Source organism: Pseudorasbora parva, chromosome 2 (assembly GCF_024679245.1).
Source record: "Pseudorasbora parva isolate DD20220531a chromosome 2, ASM2467924v1, whole genome shotgun sequence".
In the NCBI taxonomy this organism is placed as follows: Eukaryota; Metazoa; Chordata; class Actinopteri; order Cypriniformes; family Gobionidae; genus Pseudorasbora; species Pseudorasbora parva.
The window spans coordinates 3,633,436-3,649,900 of NC_090173.1; the positions used below are offsets into that span (position 1 = coordinate 3,633,436).

At 37.8% G+C, this 16,465-nt stretch overlaps 1 protein-coding gene across 1 annotated transcript; it reads right to left on the reverse strand.

Moving 5' to 3' along the window:
- Window positions 1-8,373: 8,373 nt before the first annotated feature.
- LOC137090432 (SLAM family member 5-like) lies at window positions 8,374-14,928 on the reverse strand. Its single transcript, XM_067454410.1, has 4 exons — window positions 14,020-14,928; window positions 13,586-13,912; window positions 12,956-13,264; window positions 8,374-8,956 (listed from the first exon to the last, which is right to left on the reverse strand). Exons 1-4 carry the CDS (start codon window positions 14,066-14,068, stop codon window positions 8,847-8,849), a joined length of 795 nt encoding a protein of 264 aa, XP_067310511.1. The 5' UTR covers window positions 14,069-14,928; the 3' UTR covers window positions 8,374-8,846.
- Window positions 14,929-16,465: the final 1,537 nt, after the last annotated feature.

Below are 16,465 nucleotides of genomic sequence, written 5' to 3' on the forward strand. Positions count from 1 at the left end.
CGGGGCCTCTGCCAAAGTACTTTATTGCTTGCTGGGTTGTTCAGAAATGGATAATTGTCACAGTATTTATTCTCCCGAGTCTTTCTGGTAGAAATGAAAGCTTTAGCATAAGTTCTGCCGGGAAGACTTAATTGTTACGTCACTTCAGCTTCTATCTATCCAATTACATTCTTATACTTGGGTTTAAAAGATCGGTACTTACTCATGTTGGAGTTCGCAGATGCTGATGCCCCAATTCACCGCCATCCTCCCCACCACCTCCAAGTCAAATCCTTCCCTACTCCACCCCACCACCACCACCAGGATGGTCTCTTCCATACCTCATGGGGGGGTCAGCTGCCCCTCTGCCTTCGTCTTCAGGCAGGATATGCAGAGTCCGGACCCTCATATTGCGAGCTACAGATGGGGCCTATGCCAAAGTACTTTATTGCCTGCTGGGTTGTTAATAAATGGATAATTGTCACAGTATTTATTCTCCCGAGTCTTTCTGGCAGAACTGGGTTTAAATATCTAGGTATCAATATTGCACACACCTTTAAAGGACTATATGAAAATAATTTTACTCCTCTTTTGATTAAACTCAAATCTGATTTTAAAAAATGGAGGATCCTTCATCTAACCCTAACTGGCAGGGTGAACTGTGTTAAAATGACAGTTCTCCTGAGATTCTAACATCTATTTCAGTGCCTTCCCATCTTTTTATCCAAAGCCTTTTTCAATAGATTAGACAAAATCTATTTCCAGTTTTATATGGGAGGGGAAAACTCCTAGGATTCGGAAAGAGTTTCTACAAGAAAATAGGAGCGATGGTGGGTTGGCTCTACCTAATTTTTTTATATTATTATTAGGCGGCTCAAGTTCAAATGCACTGATCAGGAACTAATGATTGGTATGAAACAGAATCTAAATCCCGCACAACAACCTCTTTACAAGCCCTAGTAACATCTAGCCTACCTATTAAAATAGCACAATATACATTGAACCCGATGTTGTTCAGTGTTCATTCTACTCAAAATGACTCATGGAAATGGAAAGTCTATGGCAGCCCATAGAACCGCTTAGTAAAAAGTTATGAGCTTTGGCACAAAGATAGAGGACAGTCCAATCATTAACCACACCAAGTTTGGAATTAAAATATGGGCTCAGTTACGCCAACACTTGCAGTTAAGACAAGCACTTCTGTCTTAAAGCCCAGTATGCAATAACCATGAATTGGTCCCTGCCAAGCTTGACTCGGCCTTTAAGCAATGGCAAAAAAAGGGTATTACTCAGTTTAGTAGGGCTGTAACGATACACCAAACCCATGATTCGGTTCGTATCACGATTTTTGACCCATGAAACGATACAAACCTCGATATGGGGGGGGACAAAACAGTTTTATTCTGTACAGTATTCTGTAGCCTATTTTGCCGTCAATACCATATATCTGTATAATCAATAGGCTACTGCCGACATTTTCTTTGCGGTACCAATAGGCAATATATATTACCATGAAGTATAGGGCCTCCTGTACATCAATACCAACAGAAGCGCCGCGTCAGACACGCTTCTGGTGTGCAAAGAAAGAGAAAACGCCACGCAGCCGCCCCGCGGATGACATGCAACAGAAACGCCACGCTCACACCACGACGTTGCCAGCCGGTTGGGGAAGCTTCTTGAAACACTTACGGCAAATTGTGTGGGTCTTGTCAACTACACGATTGCCATCCTTGTTCTCCACCGGGCTGCTGAAATGTTGCCATACTGCTGACAGGAAGGATAATTCTGGGAGTTGGAAGGGGTGTGTCGCGATTCTGCCTCCTCACATCGCGATACAGGTTTGTGGACCTGCGTATTGCGATTTCGATTTCATATCGCATATCGTTACAGCCCTACAGTTTAGTGATCTCTATATTGATGGTGTCTTTGCTAGTTTTAAGGACCTGTTTTCCAAGTTCAATCTTAATCAAGCTGACCTTTTTTGTTACTTTCAAATACATCATTTTGTGAGTGCCCAAAGCCCATCATTACCATACATGCCATCCAAATCTCCTACAGCCTCTCTGTTTGAAGTTCCCTTCCACCTACAAGGTTTTATCTCAAGAATATATACAATTCTTTTGGCTTTGAAAAGTGTAGGAACGGACATTAAAAGTGGCTGGGAGAAAGAGCTTGGGACAGTATTTTCTGAGGAATTTTGGAGAAGTGCCCTAAGTAGAGTGAACGGTAGCACCTCTTGTGCCCGATTGAATTTAATACAGTTCAAGGTTCTGCACCGCATTCACCTTAGCAGAACACGGATTGCTTCTTTCAATCCTTCTTTTGACAAGACCTGTATAAGATGTCACAATGGAGAAGCAGATCTGACTCATATGTTCTGGACATGCCCCAAACTTACTATCTACTGGTCAACCATTTTCGACACACTTTCCAAAGTATGTGAAACTCAACTGAAGCCATGTGGTGAATTTGCTATTTTTGGCGCTCCAGAAAGATGATGAAACAAGTCTGACTCAACTAAAGACAACTAAACATTCTTGCCTTTCCATCCTTATTGGCTCGCAAACGGATTCTATTGCATTGGAAATCTGTAAAGCCACCTAAAGCATCTCAGTGGCTTCAGGATTTGATGTTATACCTACACTTGGAAAAGATTAAATATTCAATTAGAGGTTCTCATAAATTCTCTCATGTCTGGCAACCATTACTATCATATTTCTCATCCATAAATGTACTTCCTGAGGAATAACGATATTTAAATGTAAACTGTAACCTTTTCTTTTTCATACACCTTTCTATGTGGTGGTTTCGTGGTGTTAGATGCTCGGTACCTTTGTAAATGTGCATGGTGTATGTAGCTTACAGATGAGCCACTGTTACACCTTTTGATTGTGGTATCCAACTATCTATTTATTATTATTTTGATTTTATTTACTTTTTATGACTATTATTATTTGTTGTATTGTATTTATTATTATTATTTATTTTTTATTTATTTTTTGTTGTTGTATTTAATCATTTGTACTTTAACTGTTTAATCATTATCTAAGGCAGTTTGTTTAGGGATTAAAAAAAAAAGTAAAAATACAGTTCCTGTACAAGTAACAGCTTTTGCCTTTGGAATAAAATATATTTACAAAGTGTGCCAGTAAAATATAATATGAGCTTATATGATTCAAGAAGATCTAATGTAGAAAAGATAAAGATCTCTCTCTCTCTCTCTCTCTACACACACACACACACACACACACACACACACACACACACACACACACACACACACACACACAAACAATGAATGAATAAGCCCAGTGTTGGGGCTATTTCTCCTCTTAGACAGTAGTTTCCCATTATTATTTTAAGAGCATAAACACATTGGAGCTATAAACTTAAAATATATTCCCAGATAGGGGAATTCTTTCTTTATTTGCCATTGCTCTAAATTTCTCTTCTTATATGAGCTCCGAGCTCCCTCATGAGAGGACTCGAGTGTGTGTGGCTCGCAGGTGAGGCTCATTCTCAATCACACACCGGTCTCGCTTGCTCCTCCCACGTCTCTTGCTCGCCAACCTCGCCACATATACAATACTATCCTTTAGTGTAAAATTAAATCTTAAAGCTATAAATTCTACCAGTTCCCTCCAAAAACTCCCCTTCTGCTCTACTTGCGGTGTTGTGTGACCCTTGATTTGGTGTCTTTTTTACCGTTGAATCTACTGATGTGCTATAAAGCGCAGTGAGATGATCAGTGTGTGTGCTGACTGACCTCTGACCTGTGATTCAACTGTATTTGTTGATGCGTTGATCAATTCACTTCATCGGTTCATAGTCAAGCTGGTTTCAGAATGAGAGGAAAATAAGTCTTCATGCATTACACTTGTAAAAATATCCACTGTCTTCTGCACAAGCCCATCAGAATAAACCACATTCTCGCTAGATCTTTGTAACTCAAACCACAACAGCAGCTTTCACACGGTGAGTTGCAAGAGTCACTGGGAACTCATTTGTTTTACTCTTTAAACACGCTCAGATCTTCTGTGTGTCTGTTTAGTGGAAGGCAATAAAAGGCAGACTCTCAGAAATCAGACAATTTTCCATATTGTAAAACAAATATTAACGCACGTTTCTAAAATATACTAAAGGAACTGTATGTAAGAAATGTATTTCAATGAATCATAAAATGGCCCTGGTATGTCACTAGATGTTAAGAAATCATGTTCATTTCAAACACTTCTATTACTGCCAACAGTAGTCCGGCCAGGATATTGTCATTATAAAGTTGTTGTTACAGCCCTCAACTGATGTTAATGTTGACATGTTGTGTTTTGGCCTGAAGCTCCGCCCTCCACTTATCGACCAGTCACAAAGTCAGTTGTGTCTCAGCATCCGGGTTGCCAGATCTGCTCTAGTTACCTCAGCTGCAGATCTACAAATGATCTGCTGATCCTGCAGCCAATCTGGCAACCTCGAGTCAGGGGGAGCGGGAGACACCGCTCTACAGTCATGTGAAAGTGATTGCAGTACCAGTTTTGGCCACAATCTTACACACACTTCCTTTAAAACTACTGTAAAAAAACATATTAAAAATACACTGCATTTTATTTTAAGGTGTCTTTGTCACACTGTAATTATACATTTAATTACTGAGTAATAATATATTTATAGTGTAATAAAGATATCTTAAAATAAAGTGTAAACCAGTGGTGCAATAATACAATTATCACATCATTTATAATTATTACTATAGTAACATGTAACACGTGTAACAAAGTCAATCTAAATACTGAATACAAAAAATATATTATAAAAAATATGCCAAACAAAACTGATGAGCTAAAATAATGCTACGAAAGTCCAAAAATGTTGAATATTATTATTGTAATTATGCTCAAGTGTGTGTGCTGGTGTTGTCAGATCTGTTGACTGAGTGTAAACTAATACAATTCTGACTTTCTAAGAGCTTCTTTCCACATACAGGAAGTAACCCTCACCAGTCACTTTAATTATTTTTTGCTGTTATTGTGAAGCGTCCTTGAGCTTGGGAAAGGCGCTATATAATTAAACTTATTATTATTATTGGTAATAATAATGAAAGTGATGGCTGTTTGCTTCTAAAGAAGTTCTCATAAGTACTTGTAATATACACATTACATTGAATTATATTTACTTTTATTATTCCCAGAACACACATTTTCTCCAATGCAGTTTACAAGAACGTGAATAGATTTGATTGTTGGGCGTCTAATGACATGAGCATATCTGTGGATTCACATCAGAAATCTCAGCTGGTTCATGACCATCAAGAGCTGACTTTCATTAATCATCAGTCGTTCAATAATCTCTCTTAGAAAGAGCCAGATTGGTTTGGTGGAAGGTTCTTGGGGATCGTTTTATGGTTTCTGGTCTCTCACCATTCACATTAACAGCCCAACCCAATTTCAGTTTGCTTTTTTGTGTTTTCCAAGGCTTCCACTTCTCTAATATAAAAGCAGAAACATGATTTTTGAATGTCAGTGTGGTTTTCACAGAGGAGGAGTGTTTGCTGAAAAGCTGCTGAGCACCATAAGATCAAAACTAATCTGGGCCGCGGTTCCCAAAAGGATTGTCCCTGTCACATTAATAAAGAACAAAAAACATTTCAGATACTCTGAGCTACACTTTCTCAATACATTGTCTTTCAATACATTCACCTTTCCGGCTCACACAATCTTTACTAAAACAAGTCCTTAACTTTTGAATAGACTTCTTACATCTTACTTTCCTTGTTAAACCACATCCTGTGAGAAGCATTTGTCAAAGCTACACGGTTCTTTCAAAACAGCCGTATGTATGTGTGTTGTGTGCACAGACCTTGGACTGAAAAAAGTGTAAAAAAAAAAAAAAGTATCATATAGACTAATATATATGACTATATATATGACTATATATATATATATATATATATATATATATATATATATATATATATATATATATATATATATATATATATATATATAGGTTTAAATAGCATATATATATATATATATATATATATATATATATATATATATATATATATATATATATGCTATTTAAACCTAACTATTTATTAAATAAAACAACTGTGTTTAAAGCAATACTGTCTGTTTAAATATTCTAATGACTTCCTTGTGAAATCTTACACCTAAGAGAGTTTGACTTGGACTTAGATTTCATTTTACTTAGAGCATTCTGTGATGACAACTTAGCCATAGATTTAAATAGCAAAAAAAACACATATAGCAAAATATTTAGCGACTTTTAAAATGTATCCTTTAGACACTTTTGAAATGTTACTAACTCCAGCACTAAAAGGCAAACATTTCCTTCTAAATGACACAAATGTTTTTCTCTGTCACAATCACAGCTCATTCTGTATTCAGGAGTTTTCAGTAACAGTGTTCAGTAACGTTACAGGAAATGAACAAATGTAAACTAACAAATTTCACATTCACTGAGATGGCCAGTCAACTTGAGCAATGTCGTTGTATATTCTACATAATGTTATCATGCCATCACACTATGACATCACAACATTATTTATCTTTCAGCAACAAATCAACCTCATTATAGCAACTGCAGAGAAAGGTTGATAGATAGATAGATAGATAGATAGATAGATAGATAGATAGATAGATAGATAGATAGATAGATAGATAGATAGATAGATAGATAGATAGATAGATAGATAGATAGATAGATAGATCTTGCTAAACGGTTTCTAAGGTACACTGTTTGGTTGCTAGGGAGTGGCTTGGCAGCTCAATGATGATACTACAATGGCTGCTTGTCCGTATGACTGATTTAAACCAGCCCCCATTCCTCTATGACATTATGTTTGTGTTTGGGTTGCTCTATTCCGAGAGACTGATTGTTAGCCTGAGCAAAATAAGCCAACCCCCATATCTCTATGACAATGTACTGCAAAGATATCCTACTGGGCCTTTTATAATGGCAGTCTTTGGGATTAGTTGCTATGGTGCTCTTAATGGTTGCTATGGTGTGGCTTAGCAGGTTCACTATAATTCTGAGAGAATGATTGGTTGCCTGAGTAAAATAAGCCCACCCCCATGTCTCTATGACATTGTAATACAGTAGTGGGATCAGTAAGTAAATATATAGCACACAAAGTCAGAACAGTCTGAAGGTCTGAGCCGAGTATGGATGTAGAGTTAAAGCTCTAGGAGTTTGAATCAGAAATTGTGACCTGTGCTGGCAAAATAAGTCACAATTTGCAATTGATTTAGTATGATGTCATATGTGAACAGTGTGTAAATCATGTGGCTAAGAACACATTCTGTTTGATGTGATATTTCCAATTGTGACAGACTACGGCCTACCAGTGAGGAAACCTAACAGCCAGTTGCAAAGTGTAGAGTTCAGTTCAAGTTGTGACAGTTTATGAGTGAATTTGTGGGGAATAGCCGTGTTAAAAGAACTGTAGTCGATGAAATTCATCCCAGTGTAAGCATCTTTGTTTTCGAGGTGTGAGAGGGCTATATGAAGGGCTGCTGAGGTAGATCTGTTCGGGCGGTAGGCATACTCTGGGATCCAGTGTTTCTAGTATACAGCTCTGAATGTGGATTAGAACAACTCTCGCAAAACACAGTAATAAGTGAAGCTGGTAATGCTGTTTTGGGAGTTTGTTTAATAAGATCTTAAGAGATTTAGGCCTAATCCCATATATATATAGTTCTGTAGGCTATCATTCTGTATCGGCTACTATGTTTTCAAACTGGACTTAAATCCAAACACGGCGCAAAAAACGTTGGGAGTGAGTAATCTGTTATACGTGCTCATGCCTGATTTCTGTTAGAAAGATGTGTAAAAAGTGTAATGGTGTAGTTGTGGTGTCCCATTTTTTTAGGGATAGGTGAAGGGATAACATACAAGACTGGTGAATGATAATGGAGTTCTTTGCAGTGTAATACAAATGAGAGTCTGTTGTTGCCTTGGTAATGCAAGCGTTTACATATGATACAAGATGTAAATATCGATGGTGTTATTAAGGATGACCAGATATTTCTAATAACTGTATTATTAATTTGTTTTCACAACACTCAGATAGCACGTTTAGCAAGCGACACAAGTTATTGATTCAGAATGGCAAACTCACTACACACATTCTAGCAGCACGGAGCGCCAAACGAAGGGGGAGGGGAAAGGGAAGGGCTAAGGGGTAGAAATGGGATTGGGCCTTAATGTATTTTATCTTCAGTTGATTTCCTCTAAAGCTGTGGCTGAAGTCAGTTTTAGTTATTGTCGGTCTTTTTCCTTCAGTGATTTAGCTTGTTAACAGCAGGTGTTCATCACTAATGCACAATAATGACCGCAACACAATATATTTTGTAAATGATTACATTTATTGTTAGACATTGTACATTTAGAAATGCATTCAATTGAATTGATATCATTAGATTAATTTCTAACCACTGAACTGCACAATTTAGCAGTGATAGCTTTGATTCTGTTTATATTTTCATAAACAAGCATGTAATAATATACAGTAATAAATCTATATTTAGTAAGCTATTTTGCTGCAACGCCAAATGTTAAAAGTAAAGCAATGTTATGTATAGAGTATACTGTACAAATTCAATAAAACATCAGAACCAATAAAAGCTATATTAAAATAAAGGGAAAACAAATACTTTTCCTGTTCTTAGACATGCCATCAGTTTTGTTGAGTTGACACAATGGCGATGGCATGGGTAATAATAAATGTCAGAAAATTGCTCTGATGATGAACAAACAAAACATGATACACAGCAGGAGAGAGAAACTCTAACAAGGGTAACAGAAATAATCATGATGTAACTGCACGATGTAATCGCTCTCCTGTCCTGTCACACTGATCTGGATTTGATGTCATAAATCAGTACAGCAACAGTAGCCACACCCACCAGGACAGAGACGACCAATCGGATCACAGTTTCAGTAAAACTGTGGGCATAGTCTAAGTAGAGAAAATAAACAATTTTATTCTGTAATAATGTAATTCTAGTTATGGGACAACTTGTTGACCTAGTTTAGCGATATGTGCTCCTATCTGACATGTGTGGACTGTGCATTATCTCTGAGCCAATCAGAAGCATCCACATTGCAGTAATGACGTGGATAAGACCTTGAAAACGGTATAACTGTTGGGACAACTATGTAAAATAGGGCGAGGCAACGAGGCGGTGAGAGAGGGAGCGTGGCCTACGAACTCCTTATGAGACTTGAAGCTGGCTTCTGCTGTTGAAACCGCAAACTTTACTTCAGTAAATTTTTCTTTTAATTAATTATACTCTTGACTCTTGGTCTTCATTTTTCACTACTGGTCTGGGTCATAAGCTGTTAACCCCTAACAACAAGTTCACAAAAAATGGACAAAAGTGTGTCAGTGTTGGGAACTGAGAATCAGTTCTTATTCAGTACCAGCCATTGCAAAAACTATAGAAAAAAAACTGACCTTAATTGTTTGATTTTCTGTCAGTGACTTATGATTTTCAGTTTCAGTTCAACGGCCTGAACAGAAGAAATGAACATAAAGACAAACCACCAGGGTCTGGAACAAGGAGCATAAAAACAGGAGACGTACCATGATAACAAACCAGCACATGTCAGAAGACACCAGTGGCCTGTTGCTCAAAGCTGGGTTCAGTTACCCAGGTAAGTTCGAGATTAGTTTGAGCAAACTCAAGAAGCAGGATTGGTTATCATCAGTGTTCATCACCATGGTAACTTACACTGCACAGCTAACCTGCTCTGGAGCCGGTTTTATTCTGGGTTAGAGATCGCAAACCCAAACTGGACCAATCAGCTGCAAGTAAAGATTTAATAAAGCCAAACCCCCTGTATGTCTCGTTCCAAATTAAAGCAGTTTATAATTTAAAAAAAACTTTTGAAATAAAATTGTGCATCTTTTGGTGCTAATTATTTATTATATTTATATTATATGAATTATAATCACTTTGAATTCAAATAATATGTTAATATAAATATTATATTAATTGACAAGTAGAAAAATAGTTATTTTAATATAATACATGCATTTATAATTATTTTAAACAACGTGCATTCATTTGAGCTCTTTGTGAACCTATAATTATTAGGCATATTGCTTTGATTCACATCATGCATTGATATAGTCAGATATTCTTTCAGCTGCTTCTCAAACTCTCGCCACAGCAGCAGCAATAATAATAATAATAATAATAATAATAATAATAATAATAAAAAAAATTTTAGCGCCTTTCAGGAACCCATGGTCGATTTACAATGTAGTACAAAAACAATCGGCCTGTTCATGATAACACATAAACAAGCAGGTGTACAACAATCAACTCCAGATAGACAAAAACAACAAAGAAGTTACATAATCAAAGTGAACAATTAACAGCAACTAGTCATGTAACATGACATGAACAGGTGTGAGATCACTATAAAGGCAGAGGCAGTGCGAGAAATAATTATTTACTGCCCAGAGAAAAAAGGTGAGTTTTAAGTTGGGATTTAAACAACTTTAGAGTCGGTGCGTTACGGATAGTCAAGGGCAGTTTGTTCCATAATGTAGGGTCAGTAACACTAAAAGCCCTACCTCCCATAGTAGTGCGTTTAAACTTTGGTACAACAAGCAGATTATCATTGCTGGATCTGAGGGTCCGGGCAGGGACATATCAGTGAACTAACTCGGCAAGGTATAGTAGTGCAGGGCCATGAATGGCTTTTTAGACTAAAACTAACAGTTTAAACTGGATGCGGCTGGCCAAAGGAAGCCAGTGAAGTTTGGTGAGGATGGGTGTGATGTGGACAGATTTTTTATTAAATGTTAGTGCTCGGGCAGCAGAGTTTTGTACCATTTGGAGGTGATGTATAGCCTTTGATGGTAAGCCGGTGAATAGAGCATTGCAGTAGTCAAGTTGCGAGGGTATGAAAGTGTGAATAACGGTTTCAGCATCATTAAGGTTGAGGGAGCGGTGGATACGTAGAATATTTCGTAAGTGGAGAAATGAAGAGTCAAGCAATGTTGTGTTTATTCCTGGCTTATGAACACATTTAATTTCATAATAATTTTCAAAACGATCTCAATCTTCAGAAAAGAAGTGAATCAAACGGACACTGTGATTGTCTGTTTGCCCGACGTGTCACACTTTCAGGTGCACGCGCTTCAGAGTTGATTGCGAGAGTTGTTGTTGAACTCGAGAGTTGGAGTTGACAAAGTTTATACTGAGCTTTGAGAAACGGTTGAACTTGATCTAAATCAGGTTGGATTAGAGTTGACAAATCCAGATAAATCCTACTCTGAAACTCAGAGTTTGTTCAGCAGGCCTAAGGAGATTAAAGGAGGAGAAGGAGAGGCCTAAGGAGATTAAATAGGGGAGAAACAAGGCGGGTAATGGGGAACAACAGGTGAGACAAATGAATCAATAATCAGATAACAAGAGGGGCAGGGGTCAAAGACTGAGGACAGGACCACACACAGAATTAAACCAGAACACCACATGTGCTAGACCAGACCAGACAGACATGCGACACTTTACTAATGCAAGTCTACAGAAGTTGTGTGTATTTGCAGTTTTAAACTGTAATTTAGGGAAAGTTTGTTTCTGCCACATTAATACAACATGTTAAATACGTAAATTATCCACATGTTTTCAATGCATTGCAATCCTCTGCTTTTGTGTAAAATGTTAATGGATAGATAGATAAAATGTTACTGGCCTTACTGAGTTATGTGCACGTAAAGATACACTGCAATATTCTGGACTCAATCGACATCTGTGGTTGAAGCATAAAACGACAGGTTACCTGCAAAGGAAAGTTTGTTTTTCTGGTTGTTTTTTACATTGGTACTTTGACTCTGCTATTCTGTGCAGATTAACATGATGTTTTTTGGTATACCAATGTTTATAATCTAACTTTATTACACAGCTCTGTGAAATACTTGATTCTGATTGGTCAATCGCGCATTCCAGCGGTATGTTATTTCCAGATAACACCCGCTCATCCGGGTACTGCGAGTTATCTTGACCGGTTCTACTTCTGTGCTTAACGCTGGCGCCATCTTGTGTCTTAAACAGCCGTGGGTTACAATGGAAGACTTCAAGGCGGGTTTCCTTTATGAAGTTTTAAATATGGATATTTTTCTTACACAAACGCATCGATTGGAATCAGAAGGCTCTATTAACCCATCAGAGCCGTGTGGAGCACGTTATTTGACGGACAGCTGCATTTTGTATGACTTTTTTTTTTCTGAGACTAGTAGCCGTGTAATAAGCGGGATAATGTCCACCCAGCCGGTTGTTATCGCAGAATAAACCCCTTCAGAGTGACGCTCCGCTTCGCCTCGGGGTCCTGATCACTCTGGCGGGGTTTATTCTGAGATAACAACCGGCTGGGTGGACATTATCCCTTACATAGCTACACCAAGAGTCACTGATGGTAAGAAGAAAGTCATACAATAGGTATATCTGACAAATATGTCATTTGAGCAAAAAAGTAGCAATAATGCTTTACCGATATTTTGTTTCTCAAAAGAAAACGTTTAATGGAATTGTTTATATTTTCTCATTTCTCCACTTTTCATTAGGTTATGTTCACAACCTGGACAAAACAAGCACTAGGCCCTAAACACACTTATACACAAACACAAATAGGAACTCAAGACACACACATACATTTGAACATCGGACCCCTCTAATTATGATTTTTCTTAACATGGCATATATGGTAGGGGCTGATCGTTGAGTACTGTGATTGGATGGAATGGACATAATGGATGATTCTGCTTGACCTTGTGTATAAATATGTGGCTTCTTTCTTAATAAACTTGAGAATGTTATGGTACTGCACTGTCTCTGCGTCATTAAAATACTTTCGATTCATTTATCTAATAAGCTGATTTTTATTGGATCTGACTTCAATTGTCTCTTTAGACCAATGAGAAGGAAACACAATCTTATATACTTACTAACACAAGAACTTGTGTGACAGAAATCAGAGATGTTGAGGTGTTGAGACTGGTCACTGATGGGATTGTTCACCACACAGCTGTAGGTGTTGTTATCCTGATATTCCACCTCCAGATGTAAAGAGATGGTGGTGTTGAGCTCAGGGATATTGATGGAGGAGAGTAAATCGTTTCCTTTATACCAGGAGAGAGTCACCTGTGTGACATTAACCACTGAACACAGCAACACACATTTGGAGCTTGCTGGTCTTTCAGATGATGAAGGATTTGATTGAGAGTAACTGGTGATGACAGGAATGGAAAGAGAAGCTGGAAAATGTGAGAGAAACTGTGTGAGATTGGACGTGTTGGGTGAGAGTTTGTGATGTCATTTAGTCACACACAGAGATCAGTGCTGATACTGACAGTCCTGGGGCCGCATTTATAAAAGCGCACTAAAACCCAAGCCAACATTCATATTTATTCAAATGTTTTTTGATGTGGAAAACCATATATATGCACTTTTCTCTTAGAGGGAAAAGTAATAATGTTAAGATCAATACTGTTTCTAAGCCAAAGCGTTTACATTTTAAAAAGGTGACATTTGAACTAGAGAATATGAAAATAACAGGACAAATTACAGTTGCTTACCATAGACAATAAGACTGAAAGTCTCGAGTATGATCTGATTCCCAGTGATGATTTCTATTCGATAAGTTCCAGAGTGTTGTGTGCTGGCGTTTGTGATGGTGAGCGATCCGGTCTGATTGTCCAGATGCAGTCTGGCTCTGAATCGCCCATCAACACTATCATCAAAGATCTCATGATGTGCTCTATTGATTTTAGCTATATGTGTGTTTTTGGGTCCAAAAGTCCACAGAATCAGATCATCTCTCTTTATTTCGGTAACATTAGGTCGTAGAGTGACAGAATCTCCCTCCATAACTTCTGCTGACTTCATTTCATCGGTCTCAACACCTTGAGCACATACAGGAACAGAGAGTTTGCTTAGTCATTTAGTTACTGTAATGTTATCACTATATATTTAATTAATTTTTTTGTTAATTATTAAAAATTTAACTCACCAAACAGATGCCACACACACAGAAAGAAAAAAACGAACGTGAGAGACATTTTCTTCAACAGTTCGCTATTACCAAGATAATAAAAACGCAACTCTGTCCCTTAATCCAGTTACACAGCTCTCGGCGAAACCCAGTGTCTACACAACCGCTGTTGCAGTTCCTCGTTTCATAGTAAAGCTGTGTAGAGTAACGGTGAGTCTGAGCACCTCATCAGCGTGGGTGTGTTAGTCAGTGTGTGTTACTAAATTCTGCTGTGCACATACTGTCAGAGGATCCAAAAGATGTACTCAAGTAAAAATACAAGAACTTATACAAATATTTACTCAAAGTAAAAGTAAAAGTACTGATCTCAATAGTTACTTGAGTAAGAGTAAAAATATCCAATGAAAAAACTACTCAAGTAGCTAGTTACTTCAGATCATAGCCTATATAACAATTCAACATCGTGTTTATAATTAGATAGTTGTTGAATTTAAGTGCTTATTATCATAATTAGATATATATCTGCAACAAACACAGAAAAGACAAGAATTATTTCTGTTGCCCATAATCATTGCTTTGTATAATAATTACATATACAACTACACCTGGATTATTAGACAGTATTGAAATAAAGTGAGCATGCAGAGTTTTGTGTTCAAAGGCAAGTAAAGCGAACTGTAGTGTATTGAGTTGTATGCATGTGTAATGGGGTAGGTGTAGGACTACAAATTAGATGGACTACAAACCCCATGAGTCAATACACTATAAAAGGAAATCAAACCTGTTGGTGCTTTCTCTATTACTCCTTTTCCACCAAGGCAGTGCTGGCGCTAGTTCGGAGCCAGAGCCTAGTTTCAAATCGGTTCTTTGTCTTTCCACACCCGAAGCACCAGCTCTGAGCCAGAAAAAGTGTTTATTAAAGGAACACTCCACTTTTAAAAAAAAAAAAATAGGCTCATTTTCCAAGTCCCATAGAGTTAAAGAATTTAGTTTTACCGTTTTTTGAATCCATTCAGCCGATCTCTGTATCTGGCGGTAGCACTTTTAGCATAGCTTAGCATACATCATTGAATCGGATTAGACCGTTAGCATCGCTCTCAAAAATGACAAAAGACTATATATTATATATATAAAAGATAATATTTTTCCAATTTAAAAGTTTACTATTCTGTAGTTACATTGCATACCAAGATCCACGGAAAAATAAAAGTTTTGATTTTTAGACCGATTATATATTCTCTCATTCCTGCGTAATAATCTGGGAACTTTGTTGCCGTACCACGGGTGAAGCGGCGCAGTGATATTACACAGAAAATAGTTCCTAGTGATGTCGGTCTAAAAAAAATCCCAACTTTTCATTTTCCGTTGGTCTTAGTACATGATGCAACTACAGAAGTCACGTTTTAAATAGGAAAATAGTTAAAGTCATGTTTTAAAAACGATGCTAATGGTCTAATCCGATTCAATGATGTATGCTAAGCTATGCTAAAAGTGCTAACTCCAGATACAGAGATCGGCTGAATGGATTCAAAAACGGTAAAACTAAACTCTTTAACTCTAAGGGTCTTGGAAAATGAGCCTATTTTCAAAAAAAGTGGAGTGTTCCTTTAAGTTGCACCAAAACATTGCTGGGCTAGAAGTAAGAACCGCTGGCGTCAGCAGCTGGGGGCGGCGTTACCGTGACCAACAAGACCAACACAAAACTTGTGACCGCCATTGTTTAAATAGCAGCTAATCAAGTTAACAGCTGCTCGATTGTAATCTCCGTCTATACAGATCATGGGGAGCTGCACGAATGCGTTGGATTCGCTGCGTTTTGATGCCGATGTAGGATCATAAAGCCATGAGCCATTGAGGCTCGTTCGAGATGCATCGGCGCGCGCTGTGCAGCCCGATCGCCGTATGACATAAAATGAACATTACAGCGAGCGCAAACGAGTCCTTATGATTTTGAATCGCTCATGCGGTATTTTGATATTAATGCGCGGATCGGTCCGTGCAGCGCTGATGCATCTTGAACAAGCCTGGTGTGTTTGTATTTCCCGCTACTGCGCTAGCATTGCTGAGAAAGATGAGACGTATACAGTGACGTAAGACCAGGCTCTGTGCTGGCTCTCTAACCTGTGGAAAGCCAAACCAGTCCTTAAAGGTTTGTCAGTCGAACTAACTTAGAACTGACACTAGCACAGGTTCATTTCTGGGGGAAATGTGTCAAAAACATGTTGAAAAAACACACAACTTCTCATGCTTGTGTAATGGCAGATGAAAAGACCCGTGATTAATGAGCAGTATAGAACTGAACTGTGAATGTAAGGTGTAATATTGAAGGTGACTTTATGATGAATATAGTGAGTTGTTCTAGTTTTAACATTTCTATTTTCTTTGTTTTAGTGTCCTTAAGGGTGTGCCACAGAGAATTAAGCAGATATATTTAAGAGCACAGGCACTTTTATCAATTGAATTT

Coding starts and splice junctions, on each gene's coding strand:
- LOC137090432 (XM_067454410.1), bottom strand. CDS start 14,068: ATGTCTCTCACGTTCGTTTTTTTCTTTCTGTGTGTGTGGCATCTGTTT. Junction 13,913..14,019: donor GTGTGTGTGGCATCTGTTTG/GTGAGTTAAATT, acceptor TATGTGCTCAAG/GTGTTGAGACCGATGAAATG. Junction 8,957..12,955: donor TCACACAAGTTCTTGTGTTA/GTAAGTATATAA, acceptor TTCTCTACTTAG/ACTATGCCCACAGTTTTACT.